This window comes from Onychostruthus taczanowskii, unplaced genomic scaffold (assembly GCF_017590055.1).
Source record: "Onychostruthus taczanowskii isolate IOZ18803 unplaced genomic scaffold, ASM1759005v1 scaffold1, whole genome shotgun sequence".
NCBI classification, from domain to species: Eukaryota; Metazoa; Chordata; class Aves; order Passeriformes; family Passeridae; genus Onychostruthus; species Onychostruthus taczanowskii.
The window spans coordinates 25,025,869-25,043,420 of NW_024496525.1; the positions used below are offsets into that span (position 1 = coordinate 25,025,869).

A 17,552-nucleotide genomic window follows, 5' to 3' on the forward strand; every position below is an offset into this window, starting at 1 on the left:
CAAAGCTGGGAACTGAACACAAACTCCTCCAACCCAAGCCTTAGCCACCAGCTATAAACTCTTGAGATGCTTGAGAGGAAACTTTCCCATTGCTATGGCAGCATGAGGTCTCAATTCATGTTTCCTCATACATCAGGAAAACCATACTACAAGTAAAAGCTACATATCATGGCCCTTAATTTAATCAGGAGCTGTCAACAATTACCTATACTTTCAGAAGTCTGAGCTCAGCCTCTCACAGAATCTGTTGTCATGTAATCTTTCCCTTTTTTTTCTGGTTAATTTGAACATGATGGCAGTCATTCCCTACCAGGGATCATGCATGACCTTCAGGAACTGGCCCTCTGGAGCAGCAAAAGAGATTGTCTCACAGACCAAGAGGAAAAGGGAAAGACACAGAGCTGAACCAAATAGGGTTAAAAAAGGAAACGGCGGGAGTGGATTCCATTTTGATTCCATTCCATTTTATTCCATTTATACAAACCCTTGTAACGCATAATCTCCTTGCTGCATTTCCCTGCTTTTCTTCCTCCTGTTTCTATATGCACAGAGAGGTCACTAGGAAAGTCATTAGGAGGAGGCAGCCTGGCTTGATGGCTAAGCCATGGGATAAGGAACTCTGGGCTCTATCCCAGCACAGCCATGAGCCTGATGCAAGACCTGGGCACCTCCTTTCAGTTCTCTGTCTCTTAATTTCCCTCCCCTTTCCCCACACAGGAACATCTGGTTCCTTCATTTTGCTTGAAAACTCATCTAGACATAGGCTGCTCTTAATGAGGTTGGGCACAAGGCAGGGCAGTGCAATTGCAGGCTTGGATGTGGGGTTTAGGTGTGCTTGCAGTATAAATTATAATGATCTAAAACCCATCTGTGCAAAGGTAATCTTTTGAAGGAAGGAGTTTCACTCCACAAACGCAGAACTGGGGACCCATTGGTGGGGAATGTAGGAGGTCCTGCCGATCTCTGAGAAATAAGGAAAGCTGAAGCAATGACTACTGCACAAATGGGGCACGAAAACCAATTCTCTCTTGCACTTGGAGACAGCATCCTTCCATTTCCTTCTTCCTTTTACCTTTTGCTTTAAAAATTAAAGCAAAAAAAATATTATGTTTTGTTGTTTTGTTTTGTTTTGTTTTGTTTTTTGTTTTTTGTTTTTTTTTTTTTTTTAAATTAGCTCCTCTGCCCTCCTCCCTTCCCTCTCTATCTAGGTCATACTTATCGGACCTTATGCTCGTACTTTTCCTGACATTTGCCGCTCTGTCTTTGACGTCTGCTTTCTCTGAGCTCTCTGTTCAACCTCTCCAACCCCACCATGTCCTCACATTGTGAGTTTGCATTAATTGGAGAGAAAGCAATAATAAGAGCCCACCCAGTACAGTTCTTTCTACAATGCCCAGAAGGATCTGTGTTTGAGGCATGTTTTGAAGATCATTGTAAATCAGGAAACAGCAAGGTGGAGTGAAAGGAAACTGGAAAGAGCTCTCAGCTTACGAATGTATAATGCAAGAACACAGGCCCTCACTCCAGTAATCTGAAGCCAACAGTTACTAGACAAAGTTCCTTGTGCAAAAAGTCATTATTATGACTAACTCATTCTGTATTTATAGAGAAGTAATGTTAGAAGACAAACAGTTCAAACAGTGCTCTTGCACTAGATGTTCTTTGCTTTTTTCTGTATGTGGTCTTTTATTCCAACATTAATTGTGGTTATAAATCATTCCCAACCTGCTTTGGAATGATTTACAAAAACTCTGTGCTGTTGAAAACACAGACCACTTACATATACAAAATATAAAGCACTCAGCAACTCCAAAGGTCAAAAATACCACATATTAGGAATCAAACCCACAGAAGAGTTTAGAAGTAATTATCATTAAAACATTTCTCTGTCTGCTACCACAAATGGCTACAGGTACTTCTGCAGCGCACAGAGGACACTGGAATGAGCAAAGCCATCACAGACAGGTGTCTTTGAGAGGGACTTGAGCCAGGAAAAGTTTTGTTTTCATAAAGGACAAGATCTGGAGATGAAAGAATCTTGGCAAGACTGAGTGGTGACCAGGATAGGGAAGGATTGTGGACACTTAACCACTGTCTAAGACCATCCAGGCCAGAAAGGATGAGGCCAAAAAGCTCGAAAGGGAGAAGAATGGATAATATATCTTCTTTCGCTGCATGGAAACAGATCAGCTCCACGAGGGGGAATGTTATGTGAACAGCAAGGGGTGCACATTCCCTTGAGAGCCAAGGAATGTGGGGTCATGGCAGGCAGGCCAGGTGCCAGACTGGGACAGAGTAACCTTCTTACAGCCTCCCTACATTTTGTGGAGTGGTAGGAAAAAAAAAAAAGAAAGAGCTTGTTAAAACTCACAAAACTTTCAGATCAAATTTTTGTCCTGTTTCACTTTGGAAGTATCTTGAACAACCTCAGTGCTTCAAAGCTGAGGCTGCAAATCTCCCAACTCCCAGAAAATGCTCCTGTATTCAATAAGCTGTTTTGACTGACATTCAAAGTGAAAGTAAAGATTTCTGTTGTTCTAGTAGTAGATCTGTAACCCCATATCTGACCAGACAAAAATGTGTACTCTGTTAAAATCTGCAGATTGCTCAGACACATTGGCACAAGAATAACTCTAGTTCCCCTGCAGTCAGTAGCAAAAAATCTCATTATCTCTAGTGGAAATACCTTTGACTAATTTTATTTGGAAAGAAGGTGCTAGAACACCAACATAACAAACCTGTTACACAGTGACCCAGCTACTGGGCAAAATTACTTCTAGTTCGTTCTTTTCAACCATTCCACCACAAAATTAGCCATTGGAGTGCTTTGTATCCTAAGAACATGCTGAATATGGACAAGGAGGTAACACAGAGCAACTGAAATACCATTAACATGAGTGATGCTTATAATTGGCTTATGGATGCCATGATCCTGTGGGTCAGACTTTCTTGAATGACCTGGGTAAAATTTTGGTTGCTCCTGAGGACCCTGTCAAGGTTCCCTGATATTTTGCCTCCAAGGATCAAGTGACTTGAAGCATGGCACTGCACATAACCCTGTTAACTGCTCCAGGAATCCTGGAAACAGGGGATCAGGCCTTTCTACCATCACCACAGTGAGACATGGACCAAATCACTCCCTTTGGTGACCACACTTTCCATCCTGGGGCACATAGGTACAAAACACACACAGATACAACAATAAATACTGCATCAAGATAGTGAATGTTTCAAGAGAATCTAACTAAATAAAAAAATCTAACCCAGCAGAGACCCCTGACAGGTCTTATTTTCTTTTAGTTTTGTTTTTCTTCCTTTAGCACATCATCTACCCAAATTCAAATCTGATGTAGACTTACAAAAACTGCTCCCAGCTTGCTGTGGTGCTCAAATGGCAGCCTGTCCTTTCCCATGCATTTTCATTAATGTCTCTCATCACTAAACTTTCTTTACAATTAAATCCCAAATATTTGAAAGTTAAAATGACAGAAGTGAACAGCCCTGACTGAAAGAAGTATTAGTCCTCCCATTTCTGCCAGCATAGATAGGAACATGTGTGCTCTTTGGAGGCAGTAAAGTTCACTGTAAAAGTTTCCTAAATCTTCCTGTTTTGATTATTCTGGTTTGCATGGAGCAGACCAGACAGTATAATTCAGAGGTTTCATTTCCACTTTCATTTCAGCACTTCTTTTCTACTAACTAGCCTACTTCCTGAATCATCTAAGGCAAAGTGAGCAAAATGAAAACACTCCTGGAAATCTACAAATCAGTAGATAAAATAACAGGTTGATCAATTTGCTAAGATGAAATGGACTATAGCTCATTTTCAAAGAATCAGATAGTAAAAATGCTTATTTTTACAGTAAACTCTTCAGTGATCCTAGGATTTAAACAGTCCTCAAAAAAAAAAAAAAACAAAAACAAAAACAAAAAAAAAAAAAACCCAAACCAAAACAAAACAAAACAAAAAAAACCAAAAAACCAAAAAAAAAACACAAAAAAACCCCAAAAAAACCCAGGGTTTAGGATTTTAGTTTTCTTCTTTGTTGATTAGAAAATATGTTTTTCCCACCTTGGAAAGGACAAATACAAAAAATGTGTCCCTAATGTTAGCTGAATTTAACTCTAGACTTCCAAAGCTCCTGTGAAGCTCTTGTGGTCTCCTCAGCAGGGCAACAAAGACAGTGCACCATTTGCAACCAAGTCCTGCCAGAAATTTCAGACAACAGGGCAGAATAAGCCCAAAAGACAAGTCAGTTTTAGCTCTTGTGTTTTTCTGCAGCAGTTTTGAAGAAAGTGCTGTTCCTTACTCTAAAGAGAGGTAAAATTCTCTGTTGAAAGCTCATGGCTTCTCAGGTTTAGGCTTTTTTTTCTTGTCAAAGACCAGTTCACATACAGCCAAGAGATGAATGGAGTTTTCCCAGGCCCCATCTAACACTTCAAATGAAGGCCACCTTCTCTCTCATGGACAGAATCATAAGCATAAAAGGCATGCTTTTGATGCACTGACAAATCACCTGCCTTCAGATGGCTGTTTATTTCATAAAAACATTACTTCTTTCATGAAAATAGCTTTCCTGCTTAAATAATAGGACTGAGTCATATCTTAGTTTGCACTGAATACTGATGATATGAAACATACAGCTTGTATCCTTAAAAAATTTCGACTTCAAAATACTGGGCTTGATACTTCAAAATAGTGCTGCATTAACTGAAGGACAACTGCAGGACAAGCTTTAATGTAAATGAAAATCTAGAAGAACGATTTCTGCTACTCACCAGCACACTGATTGTTTTCATCCAGCTGGAAGCCGAAGCGGCAGATGAGAGGTCGGGTGGCAGTGGGGTAGTTGGGGCCGGGGCCGGGGGCGGGGGGCGGGGGATACACGTTGGAGTAAGGACTCAGGTAGGGCGAGCGGTACACCGGGTTTGTTCGGGGCACGCATAGGTAGCCGCCGTTCTGGTTGACACACACCATGTCTCCTCTGCAGGCCTCAGGAATAGTCCGACATTCATCAATATCTGGAATGAAATTGCAAAGGTTGAAAGAGAGATTGCTCCTTAATGGCACCTATCAAAGAGTAGTTAAATTTTTTTTTTTTTTTAAAACTTTGCAAAAAAAGAAATATGTTCTCCATCAAGTGGCTAATCCTTCCTTGTGGTGTCTCACTTTGAAGTTAGATTGTACTAAAACAGGAAACTTCCCTTATATGCAACATATCCTGTGATCTGCCTGTTTTACTCCACTATTAGAGGATAGAGGGAGAGGACAAGACCTGCTTTGCTATTCCATAGAAGCTTGGTTTAAACTCTGGTTTACACATGGCTGCAGCATGCTACTGCCTGTTCCTGCTGGAGGATCTGTCCAAACCACAACATACAGATCAGGATTTCAGAAACTGATGGTTTGGTCTGCCCAGCTGTGAAATTTGGATCCTGCTTTGGAAGTCTCGAGTTCCTTCCCTCCAAATTAGGGATGCTCAGATCTGGGGACACAGTTCAGGCGTCTTTCTTGCTTTCACTGAGATTGTGGCTGAATTAAATTTAGAAAGATACAACTGGTTTAGCCAAATTGAGCATTCCCCTGGCTCTTGGGCCACAGAAACAGTAGGCTATGGCAGGACAATCTGCTGCAGGTGTTTCCCTTTGTGTTTGGGGGACTCTATGGATGCAGAAAATGCTGCCCTGGAGACTGATTGCCAATGACAAAAAGATGCTACTGGGCAAAATGCAGATTTCCTTACACTACCTCAACTCAGTTTACTTGGAGTTTCAGTTTCTGAGAATGGAAGACTTTATTTGAACCTGCAGGTGGAGACAGGCAACATAGACAATAAATCCTGAATTTGAAGGAGAAATAGAAGGAGGGTGAACAGCCCTTGTCCTTTGGCAGCCACATTGAGCTCCTACCAAAATGCATCACTGTTGTTTTAGTAGCCCTGACATCCTGTCAGTATCACAACAATGTCAAAGATCAGTGCTATGTAAAGGCGCACACACACACACACACACACACACATTTATATATACTCATATTTTTTGTATATACATGTATACAAACACACATATCTGTCACAAAGTAAGAACTTTTCATCTAAAACATAGTAAGAGCAACACAATGTTAACTCAATAAATTCAGGATTTCTGAACCCAAATGTAAATGTATTGATTTAATTAAAGTCCTACCTAAGCATTGCCCAGAGGCACGGTCCAGGTCAAACCCATTAGTGCATTGCTGCTAAAATGAGAGAAAAAAGGACACTCAGTGATGGTGAAATAAGAGGTTTGCAGAGTCAAATGTTCATCTGGATTGTTACGATTAGTACAACTGTTCAGCATGATACAGTACATGAAAATAAAGCTCCTTCCCCAGGGGACAGTCAGCAAGCCATGAACCTGAGGCCTCAGCACAGGTTCCAGCCCCTTAGCTCAGGAGTGGCACCCTCAGGTGATGGCAGTGTCAGGCTGCTCCTCTGCCCAGGGGTCACCAATGTGTTATGAGTACAGGGGTACAATGTGTTATGAGTTGTTAGCACAGAATTACCGTCTTCTAGTTTAGGGTCTTGGTTTTGCCAGAACAGGGGGGTTCATCTCGAAGGTCCTTGTTAAATCTCCCACAGGCTCTAAATCTCCCCAGACAGCCCATTCAGCACACAACACGTCAGACATTGACTCATCCAGAGCCGCAGTTGAAACATAACAAGCTTAAAAAATAAGGCTTTTCCTGTCCACCAAACCTTGTGATTTTTAGAGAAGAAATCTTTATAGAACACATTATAGGTATTCAAGGTTACTGGAAGCCTTGTTTCTTCCTGCTCTGCTGGTCATCATCAGGGCTGCAGCCTTGAGTCTTCAGTACCTCCTCAGTGACCTCAGCATCTCTAAATTGGTGAAAGTCCTAGTTTCACCAGGTTTGAAAGCCTTCTAAAATTATTCCCTGCTCTTCCTAATTTTTGACTGGGCCTCCAGCTATTTAGCAAGGGGCCAAGCAATTGACATAAGCACAGGATCTTCCAGTAAATAGGTTGTATTAGGCAATGTAAGCAAGAGATATCCAGGAAACAGGAACCACTGAAGCAACCAGTGGACAGAGGGATGGAGTGTGTTCAAGATTCTTCCTTTTTTGTTGTTTCTTAATGATAAAGACACTTATTTTTGGACTTTATGGAAGAAATGAGTGGAAGAGTAAAGGACTTAATTGATGTTAGGAAAAGTAGTAAGTTGTAGATGGAAGACAAAGGGTTAGAGGGGTGGGTCATTGCAGGAACCAGGGACAGGACATGAGGTGAAACACTGTTTGGACTGCACCTGACACTGACACATATGAATACACAAAACCACTGCTAGAAGTGTCAGACAAGTATGGAGGAATTCTGCCTTCATTTGCTTTGGCATTCCAAGATGTTTTAGTATCACGTTGTGGAAAGCCAAGATATTCTAATGGGAGAATGTATAATCACCCTCATGTTTTAAAGAATATATGTACTCCACCTTTTGTTCTCCTTTTTGAGTACATATCCTATACCTAGGTTAGCTGGAAAAGCTCAAATAGTTGTTAACAAAATTATTTTGTTTTGGTCAAAAAATGATGATTCAAAACCCCTGAAACTACTGTAGAACTGGTTTCCACAACTTTCTAGAACTTTAGTCTAGAAAAGATTCCAATATTGTCAAAATTACCAGTTTCAGTATCTTCAGAAAGAACTCATTGCTGTCATTTCAGCTTCAAGTTTCTTTTTCAAAGCAACTTCAAAAATCAATTGATGTCACAAGATGTTTTTATAAAAAATGCAATGTAAACAATATTTTTTAAATTATAAAAACAAACCCTTAAAGACATCTCAAAAATTCTCCAGAGGCATGAAGAGAATTTCCCGTACAGATCCAATGATCACAAAAATATCAATAAGCATGTCCTGTGCAGGAAATTTTCAATGTAATAGAAGAAAAACAACTACATTTCAGAGACTTTTGGCAAAGGTATTTAGAAACACAGCTCTGGATACCAAATATATCTGGACTATCAGCTAGAGATCCAAGCAACATGCCTGTAGGAACACTTTTTCCTGATTTAAAATTACTTGGAGGCTGAGCACACAAAGAACTAATGATTCTGCTGTTTCAAGAACTGGACTGCTTTTCTTCTATCCACCCTCTTGAACGGAAATGGGTTTGGGCATAAGTGAAAATGAAAACTGGGATACAGTCATTCAGGATCACAGTCCAAAATTTAACAGTCTTAAGACTTGATCCTGCTGTACACAGAAAATATGTATTTCTATGAATGAATTTTCCAAATATGGATGTTTCTCACAATAGAACTGAGCAGTCTCTGGTTTCATAGCACGGTTTTTCTTATTTCCTGTTCCAGAAGTGTTCAGTTTAGAGGCAGAATCAGATTTTCAGTGAGGTCCAGGTTTCTACAGGGATATTTTGCTGAGCTGGCAAGGATGAGTCAATAAGCTCAATCCATGTTCAGCTCCAGAATCCTGCTGGCTCCAAGTTCTCCCTTCTAAACCCTTAGACCACACAACTTCCTTTCCATGTAAACCCCAGACCACAGAGCTTCCTATCCACCTGCTAGCCAGTTAAGTTTCATGCCATATAGCACTTCAGTACAAACCAGTACACACATCTCTGCATGCACCTCTCACCTGTGCTTTTCCAGGGCTTGAAAGGCAGACAGCCAGTGTGAAAGCAGTCAGTATCCTGTAATGCGCATAGAAAATAGGCTGAAAACCTTCTGATATCCAGGCTTATTACATAGAATTACATACACATGGACAAATTAATTTCTAGTGACACTCCAGTGTGTTCCACAGTTTTGCTAACACGAATTTGGCCCTTGTAGAAGGAGTAATATAACTGTGGGCTAGATTCAGGTCTCAGAGCCAGTGACTCAGATGGTCCTATGGTTTTACGCAACTGGGATTGAAACCAGACTGTACATGTCTATGGACTAATCTGATTTTTATGACACCCCATGCAGCAGCAGTTAAATGAACAAGTGTGCAATATTCAATAAAGCGGTTTTTCCCCTCTCTGACACCTTTCTTTTGCAAAAATGAAAGCTTTTCTTGCACACTGTGCATGTTTTACAGATGGGTAAACCCAAGCAAGGCCCTGCCTAAGCTCACAGCGTAAAGTGTTGGCAGGGCTGCAGACATGTCACGCAGGAGGTCCTGAATCCAAGCCAGCTGCTCCAACCGCTAAACCGCATTTCATCCCCAGGAGGCTCTATCTGAGATGAATCCATTTTCTTGGGCCAGATTCTGTCCCTTTACTCAGTCTTGAGAAGACACACTGTGCCAGGTCACCAGCTACCAGAAGCTGTTATCGTCAATGGAGCCTTCCCCAGGTATACCATCTTCACATCTAGTGCTCCCTACTGGGTCTCTCTCTACTGCAACTGAAAGACGAGGCTCCCTCACTAAAAGAGCCCTACCCCTACTTTTGGAGCTCCTTACCTGGAGCATAAAAATTATGGGCAAGTAAACTTCCACCTCCAAATATTTACTAATGGATAGAAAACCATGAAAGCACAGTCAGCAACTACTTTTTTCTAGGTCCTGTGGATTTCAGTGTTTTGCTGCTGATTTATATAAAACTTCCTAGTATCATTAGACCCACACCTTGCTTATCTTGGATTGTAATTCTAAATGACAACTGGATACAATACATTCCCACAAAACCAGTACAGGAAACGGGATATTTTAGGTAGCCTTAGTTCTGCTACCCATGTGAGCTGCCAACTTTCTCTCTTAGAGCTGTCCCTGATTTCCAGAGTGCAAACTGAGCTGCTGAGCAAGACCTACAAATGCATCAGACAAAACCACACACAATGACCGACACATTACAACAAATTGGACAAGCTCTTGAAAAGTAAACATAAACCCTAAAACGGTTGTTCATAGTGCTGTGGAGACAGATTTTGCTCATTAGCAAATTTTGTGTGACAAGAAAAGGCAAATTTTGCACAGAGTTTTCCTTGGAGTCCAATGTAAAGCATTTAAACTACAATTTTGTCCATTTAGGCTTGCACTTAATTTATTGATTCCTCAGATATTTTGAAGAGATTTTAAAGTGTGCAGTTCTATAAAGACTGCATACTGACTTTGCATAGAGTGAGAAAAGCATTGGGAGGGAGTACAACAGGTTACAGCAGAATACTGACATATGCAGCAACTGGGCTTTGCTGCACATTGCTGCAGGACAGTGCACGATAACAAAATCCCCCCTAAAACAGTAAGACAAAACTCAAACATTTTTAGACAGTCTTTAGTTTCCTTTGCTATAAGATGATATATTCTTTCCTCTTGGTGGGGGAGTGACCTTACTGCCTCATGCATGTTCTGTCTGCACCCATGATCTCAATTTGCTCATTACTTTAGATCTAAAATCCCCTTAAGAATTATTAACAGACATGCAGCACAACCTATCAACACTACATGCAGCTGGCCACAGTAGCTTGCCCAGCAGGCAAAATATTTTAAACTAGTAATTAACTTCTGCAATAGTAACTAATTTACTTCAATCAATCACTGCAGCCAGTGGGATTGTTGCTGCTGCAGTTCAGCGCTCCCGCAGATGCGCAGAGTATAAGCACAGATCAAGAAGGAACTCATCAGAGACAGCACAGCTTTAATAACAGGCAGATTGTCTTTCCCCACCTCTGACCATTGAGATCCCAGCTCTTTTCAAATGGCTTTTGCAAGTGGATTGGCATAACATGCCCCTGCCACAGCTATTTTCCACAAGTAGGTTTCCCGTCAGTAAGCAAAGAAGTTTCATGCATACCACTTACCTTCTTAATCCTTGCATGTCCAAAACCGTTGGGGAAAGGTGGAAAAAACCCAGAGTCTGTGCTGATGAATAACTAGAAAGTTTTCCAAACATTACCCTCTGCTAGCGCTTCAGTTCCTCTGTCATTTATAGTCCAAAGAATGAAATGGCAAGTAATGGAGAAGATCGGGAGCCGTCTGTACCTCCTCAGACACTGGAGAGAATACAGAGAAAGCACCTGGTTTTGCTTAGTTCTCTTCTGTAATTCAGCATTAAACCAATTGGAGGAGGAATGTTAAAAATGAACACTTCATTTTCTAAGTATGTTAAACAATGCAAATGGGGGCCTCAGCCTGGGACAGCTGGTTTAGATTACAAAGCTCACCAACTGGCTAGACTCCTCACAACAACCTCGAGGAGCCTGCCAGGATAAAACACTAACAGCTTGAAGGAAAGCCTCTCCCGCTGCAAACTTCACAGTTAAATGTGCCTCAGAGCAGAGAGCACCGTTATTGGACAGAAACCCTTATCAAGGGACTGGAGAAGGGAAGGGATTGTTTTCCTTGCTCTGAGAACAAAAAAAGTCAGGCTTTTTTGGAGGCCCTCTAGCTGGTGTCCTGGACAATGAATATGCAACACTCGCTGCTCTGTGCCAATGGCATACTGATGAAAGGTCTGACCCCCTGGGAGGTGAATAACTCAAATTCATGATGATCGCAGCTACAGGAACTATATTGCTTGGGGATTATTTAAAAACAGGAATAAACAAATTAGACATTCAAAGGAAAACAAATGGTTTGTCTGCAAACACTGGCTCTTTTTAAAGTGACCCCATGCTTAAGGGAGCAGTTTATGATATGAAATATTTCTTCAGGAAAAGCATAACTTGCAGATCTCCAGTTATGACTGAAGAGGAAGGAAATAAAGTACTTTTTCAGGTGTTTTGCAACTTTGCCACAGGCAGAGCTTTAGTAGGTCAAGAAGAACATTTATGGGATGTGAAGGTAAGCAATAAGATGCAGCAAAGATTATAGTGGATCCAAAGATGAACACTGAAATTAAAGACAGACATGGACATTAAACAACTACTTTGAATTTCTGTTGAGTGTCCCATTTGAGAAAACCCTTTATTTCTAAGGAACCTGAAATTATTATCATACATCTCTGTGTAACAGATTGAGAAATAGAAGTACAATTGATATAACAGATAATATAAAATTTGCCTCTAAGCATCAATATCCAGCTTGAGATACAAGGACTGCTTTAGAGGCACTGAGCCCCCACAAGTTGTATTGGAGCCAAAGGGAAGCTCGAGACCTCTGTATCTTGTTAACTGGCTGTAATTACCTTTCAAAAATGACAGCACCAGAGGCTCCAGGCCGTTTCTGACAGTTTGACTTGTTTGCATCACTTGCACTGCATGGAAAATTAAACACTCACCTGGAATCATTCAGTCTATAGATTGGCAGATAAACAAGAACCAATTTACTTACTTTTAATAAAGTTCCCAAAAACCTAACAAAAACTTGCACAAGGGATTTCTGAAGAACCTGCTGGGCATGTTGTGAAGTTTTGTTGTGGGTCAGAAAACAGGCAAGAGAGGATAGAAAGCAAAGACCAGGAAAATTTTAATTATGGCAAATATTTAACAGTGAGTATTCTCACTGCTCCATACCATCAGAGTTTCTCAGTACACTCAATAACCTGGACAGCTAACAGATATAAGAGTAGCAGTGCTTACTGTATGTTAGAAGTGTGAAAAATCTATTGAAACAATGAGAAACAGCTTTACAGGAAAGCAAATGCTCTGTGCATCCAGCTGTATGGATGAAGAGCTTGCTTCATCTGATAATACTTCACTTGCTAATCCACTGAATTTTTCTACAATCACATGGTAAAATCATTGCATGCATGCCAGAATCACTGTATGAGTGCAGCACCAGTCTACTCCCAAATAGTTGCCTCAGAGTTCTGATCCATCAGCCAACTGGCAGAGGTGCTCCAGCCCTGGAGACAGGAGGTGAATCCAGATCTCACCACCTAAGGGGCTCCCTTAAGAAGAAATACTGTACAAATGTTTTGATTTTTCCTGTCTCCATCTGACAGCTGGAGTGGATAAAAACCAGAGTATAAAAAGTGTACCAAACCACAACCTGGGCTAGTTTACAGCTTGGTGACTGTTTTTTTTCCAAAATAAAAGGATTTGATGTTGTGGCTAAGTGGAATTTCTGCAGTACCTTTCTATAACTACCATCAGTCACAAAACAATGAGATGAAACCACAGCCTTTTCACAACTCTGTTTGGTATGAAGGGTTGTATAAAGGAAGGATTTTGTGGTGTATAAGCCCCCTTTTGTTCACCCTATAGAAATGAACAATTTGATGCATCTTTCAACACTCTGTGCTAACACCTTCAGCATTTATGCTTAAGATGGTGGCTAAACTTCATGTGTAGTGGTGCTCTCACTTCAGTGGTCTCAAATATCCCTCCAAATGATAAAATCCATTACTTTATTTAGATTACCTTGACATTGCCTTTGTCTTCATGAGGAGATGCAGAACTGTCCCAGTATAAAATAGGGCTCTGATAAATAACTATGTGCTCAAAGTTTGCTTCGTGCATAGCTAGGGTTGAAACCATATCTCCAATTAAGACTGGATTTTGAAAATTGTGTAATATACAATAAGGGCGACATAAAATGTGCTGTATAACTTTACCCTCTTTGGATGAGACAGCTGCACATGGGAATTGAGCCATGCTCCTGCAGATAAAGCACTGGATGAACAGGAGCCCTCAACACTGGAGAACATAATCTGACAGATTCTGAATGCTAAGACAAAAGCAGTAAATAGGTCAGGGAACTTAAGAATAGTTAATTATACTTATCATCCTGAACAGAAAATCTTCCTTGCAGAAACAAGTAATCCTCTAAATTTCACAACATTTCATCTCCTTTTTTAACACCTGATTTTGTTCTTACATTTTGCCAGAATCACATCTCTCAAACACCCTTCTTGGATGTTCTTGTCACTTTTTAGAATTCCCCCACTCTGAACATTTTCAAGAAAATTTTAAAACTGTGAGAAGAGTGAAAGCATACAACTCTGTATGGTGGTAGGTCTGTGAGCCCAAAGTCATTCTACGTGCCAAGTCATAGACATCTTTTACCCAGCCCCACAGACGTAAATTCATTAAAGGAATTTTCCAGTAACTGACACTTTCGGCCCTACATGTCCAAGCTTTTGATGCTAAAAACATTAATTTTGCTCCTACCAAATCTTATGGAACCAAACGTTTTTACCAGCAAAAATGGTAAAACAGCAAAACTGCTGGGCACTTGCAGAAACAACAGTGTTTTGCTAGCATCTAAGCTCTGTGAGATTCACAAGTTGAGCTTTTGCCTAACATGGAGATTGAACTAAATGTTCCTGGAGACTGCCAAGTAAGCAAGCTTTTGATATTGTCACATGTTGATGTTAAAACACAGGCAGTGATTTGACATACACACATCTCACCCTAATGCCCCTTGTATAGCACCACGCTGGAAACAGGGTCTCAAACCCTAATTCTGCCTGAGAAAGAGTAGCACTCATTTCTTCCACCTCTCAGGAAAGAATCTCAGCTGCAAACTCCAGGTGTGTGGGGAGGGTTGCCTATAATTTTTCAAAGACTACCTTAGATTATCAGCTGAGGTCTGCTTCGCTCACTGTCTGAATTATAATTGCCATCTCATAACATGACTGATGAAATAACCTGCTCCAGATGGCTCAGGCCAGAAGCTCAAAAGCACAGTGCTACACATATTTTCCTTTCCTAGCCAAACATAACACAAGCTAAAATTAACAGTGAAAATTATCATAGTATGTAATCGTAAAGACATCAGTAGTGCTAATTAAAATGTACTGGGAATGTAGGGTCCCTGAGGTGTTGTGGTGTGTTGATCTGCAGCTCACAGTACAATTTTTAGGAAGGAGAAAACGTAACAGTTCCTGTTGTGATGTCATCTTTTGGGGCTCAGCTGCCTCAACAGTTCCCACCTGCATGAGATATCCATGCAAAGCGGAGCCAATACAGCACCCTTTCCTTTCTCCTGTGCAGGGATGTCACCTGTCTGTCTGAGGCACGTGTTCCTTTGGCCAGAGCATACTGCTGATCTCATTGCTTCCAAAGAGCAGCGTGCTGAGCCCACTGCAGTGTTGTACCAGGTGGTCTCACAGTGCCCAAGCACATGGAATAAACCCTTAAGATCCTTGGTTTATTCTAACTCTGCATATTTGTCTTGGTTTCAGCTGGGGTTAAACCACACCACCCCATAGCTGTACTTTCTTTGCAGGTCTGTGGTCACTCCGATACCAGTTTCTAACAGCCAACTCCTTTCAGGATAGAAATCACCAGTGGAAAGCACAGGCATCACTGTACCCATTCTGAAATGCAACTACTCTAAACATGGACCAATACCTGACTCCAATTTACTGCTTTGAAAACATTACTTGCCCCTTTGGATAAGGAGTATTAGGATCTAGCAGGTACATACCAAAACTCCATCAGTTTAAAACAGCCCACTGAACTGCATCTACTGTAAAACAGAACCATTTCAGGACTATTCCCTCTAGTGAGATCAGGTTTGTGGTTCATGATCACCTGTTTAGCTGTAGTACTTTCTAGGACAGTCTAAGAAGATGCCTGAGGCAAAAAAGAGTAATATTCTTGGAAGAATTCTTCAGTATTGTCCAGGGTTTTTTAATCCAATAAAAGTAAGGTAAAAAAGCAAACTAAATAATTACCATAACTTTCTCAGGAAAAAAAATAGAGCCTTTCACAGCATTTTATGTGACAACTCTCAGCAGAGAGTAATAATTATTCATGGCAGTAGTTTGGAACAGCCTGCAACATTCTTGAGTTTTCAATCCTTAGATGACTGACATTTGTACTTTTAAAATATTTTCCTGTAAAAAGTGTATAGAACATCATCCTTTGCCTAAAGACAAAAGATATATTTGAGAACATCCATCTCCTCCTTGGTTGCTCTAAGTATCCAAGAACAAGGTGCCCCAGACCACTGTTCATATTTTACTTCTTTTTCTGTTGAATCTCAGCATAGCTCTGGTAACTGCAGTTCACATTTTGCCTGAAACTAGACAGATATTTTAGTTTGTTTTTGTTTATTTTATAAGATTGACATGTACATAAACTGGGCTGTAGCCTTCTCTGCATTTTTTGTCAAATGGTCTAGACAATGTGGTTGAAAACAATGCTCTTTAATCTTGTGACAAAATGTTTACCAGCCCCTTTTAACAGCAAGCGTAAATACTTTATGGCCTGTTTCAGCTAATAATGACCTTCCATAAATAAAGACCTAAAACTCTTAATACTTCTGGACCAAGACTAAAGTCTGTTTCACTATTGGAGCAAGCCAACATTCAGTCTTCACAAGTGCCTGGAATACATAAACCATTGGGCTCCAATTACGACCAGACAGTTAGAAGTATGTACTAAAACCCTCCTTAGAAATATTCAGGACTGATTTATTTTATGCTGAAATGCCTCAAGACTGCTGTGTTTTTCACAGTTTCCCAAGCCCTTTACTAACACAAGCACCACACTGGGCATGTCTGGCAGCATCGGGTGGCACCTTAGAGCAGCTGACTGGAGCACTGCTTCACCTTTACTGGTTAACCTGGCAGCTTTCCCTGGCTGCTGGGCATCAGTGCCAGTAAAACATCAGCTTCATCTGTGCTTCCTCAGCTCCCAGGTACTTTAATTCCAGCACATGGAACTTATACTTTAGGTGGGTTTTGTGTTTGGGGTTGGTTGTTTTTTTTTTTTTTTTTTTCCTCAGATTCAGTTGGGCATCCTTTCTCCTTTTTATTCTGCTTTGGCAATTCACTTTGTTTTTATCCAGAGCAAAAGATCCAGCCACTGTAACATTGAGCATATTCTGTGTTTTCCATTAAAACACTTCAGGTTCTGAATAAACCCAAACAAGTCTGTGGAAATGCCATCTCTCAACAGGGGTGTATGAACGTTCACAAGTATGTGCACTATTTTTGTAAGGGCACCTGCCAGAACCCTGGTGATGAATCCAGAGTAGAAAATATTCGACATCAACCCTCTCTTCCAGAGCTTCTCTTCTTCCAAGTGGTGGAAAACATTGCCTTTTTAAACATGCTTCACTCTCATAGGTGAATGAATACAATATAAGCAAAGACTCCTGGCTTCTTTCTCCAATAAGACAGCACATTTTTGGGTCTTTTCCTTATCTTAGGATTTTTGGCGTTATATGTTAGTCAAATACAGGAGTGGCAGAAAGTTTCCCTATAAGGAGAGAAATAATTTTGACTGTTTTGTGCTTTCTCAACTGCTTTCCTAACCCCAGAAGACATTTATAAACTTTCCTTCAATTTAAGAACTACTACACTTAATTTACTTACTCCCAGAGCAGGGATGACACCATTTCACAAATTACCCGTTTACTTTCGTGACCTACCCATGCCATTCATAAGAATTGCCTGAGAAACTGGGTGGTAAACATGATCTGTGTTGTCTGTTGGTTTTCAGACCTTTTATTCACTGCTCTGCAGCAACAAGTGCTGCTGTAAGGCAGCAATTGAGCATGCTGAACATAGAAATCCCACTGAACAGGGATGTACTCCCATTTCTTAGTTGTGCTGTAGAGCTTACAAAGTCTTGAAACTGGAGGCAGTTTCTAACACAGTCTTATTTTTTGTGTGTGTGTGTTTTTTTTTTTTTTTTTTTTTTTTTTTTTTTT

At 40.6% G+C, this 17,552-nt stretch overlaps 1 protein-coding gene across 2 annotated transcripts in view; it reads right to left on the reverse strand.

The window, feature by feature from the left end:
• FBLN5 (fibulin 5) overlaps positions 1 to 11,292 on the reverse strand; it is a 51,452-nt gene extending 40,160 nt beyond the window's left edge. The window contains exons 1-4 of one of the 2 annotated variants that reach the window (XM_041398887.1): positions 10,805 to 11,292; positions 8,655 to 8,709; positions 6,187 to 6,235; positions 4,780 to 5,022 (exon numbers count right to left, since the gene is read on the reverse strand). In XM_041398887.1, coding sequence (XP_041254821.1) covers positions 4,780 to 5,022; positions 6,187 to 6,235; positions 8,655 to 8,709; positions 10,805 to 10,896 — 439 coding nt within the window. In that variant the 5' untranslated portion in view covers positions 10,897 to 11,292. Of the gene's footprint in view, positions 1 to 4,779; positions 5,023 to 6,186; positions 6,239 to 8,654; positions 8,710 to 10,804 lie in introns of both variants that reach the window. The other variant, XM_041398896.1, reaches the window with a different exon arrangement.
• Between the last annotated feature and the right edge of the window lie 6,260 nt (positions 11,293 to 17,552).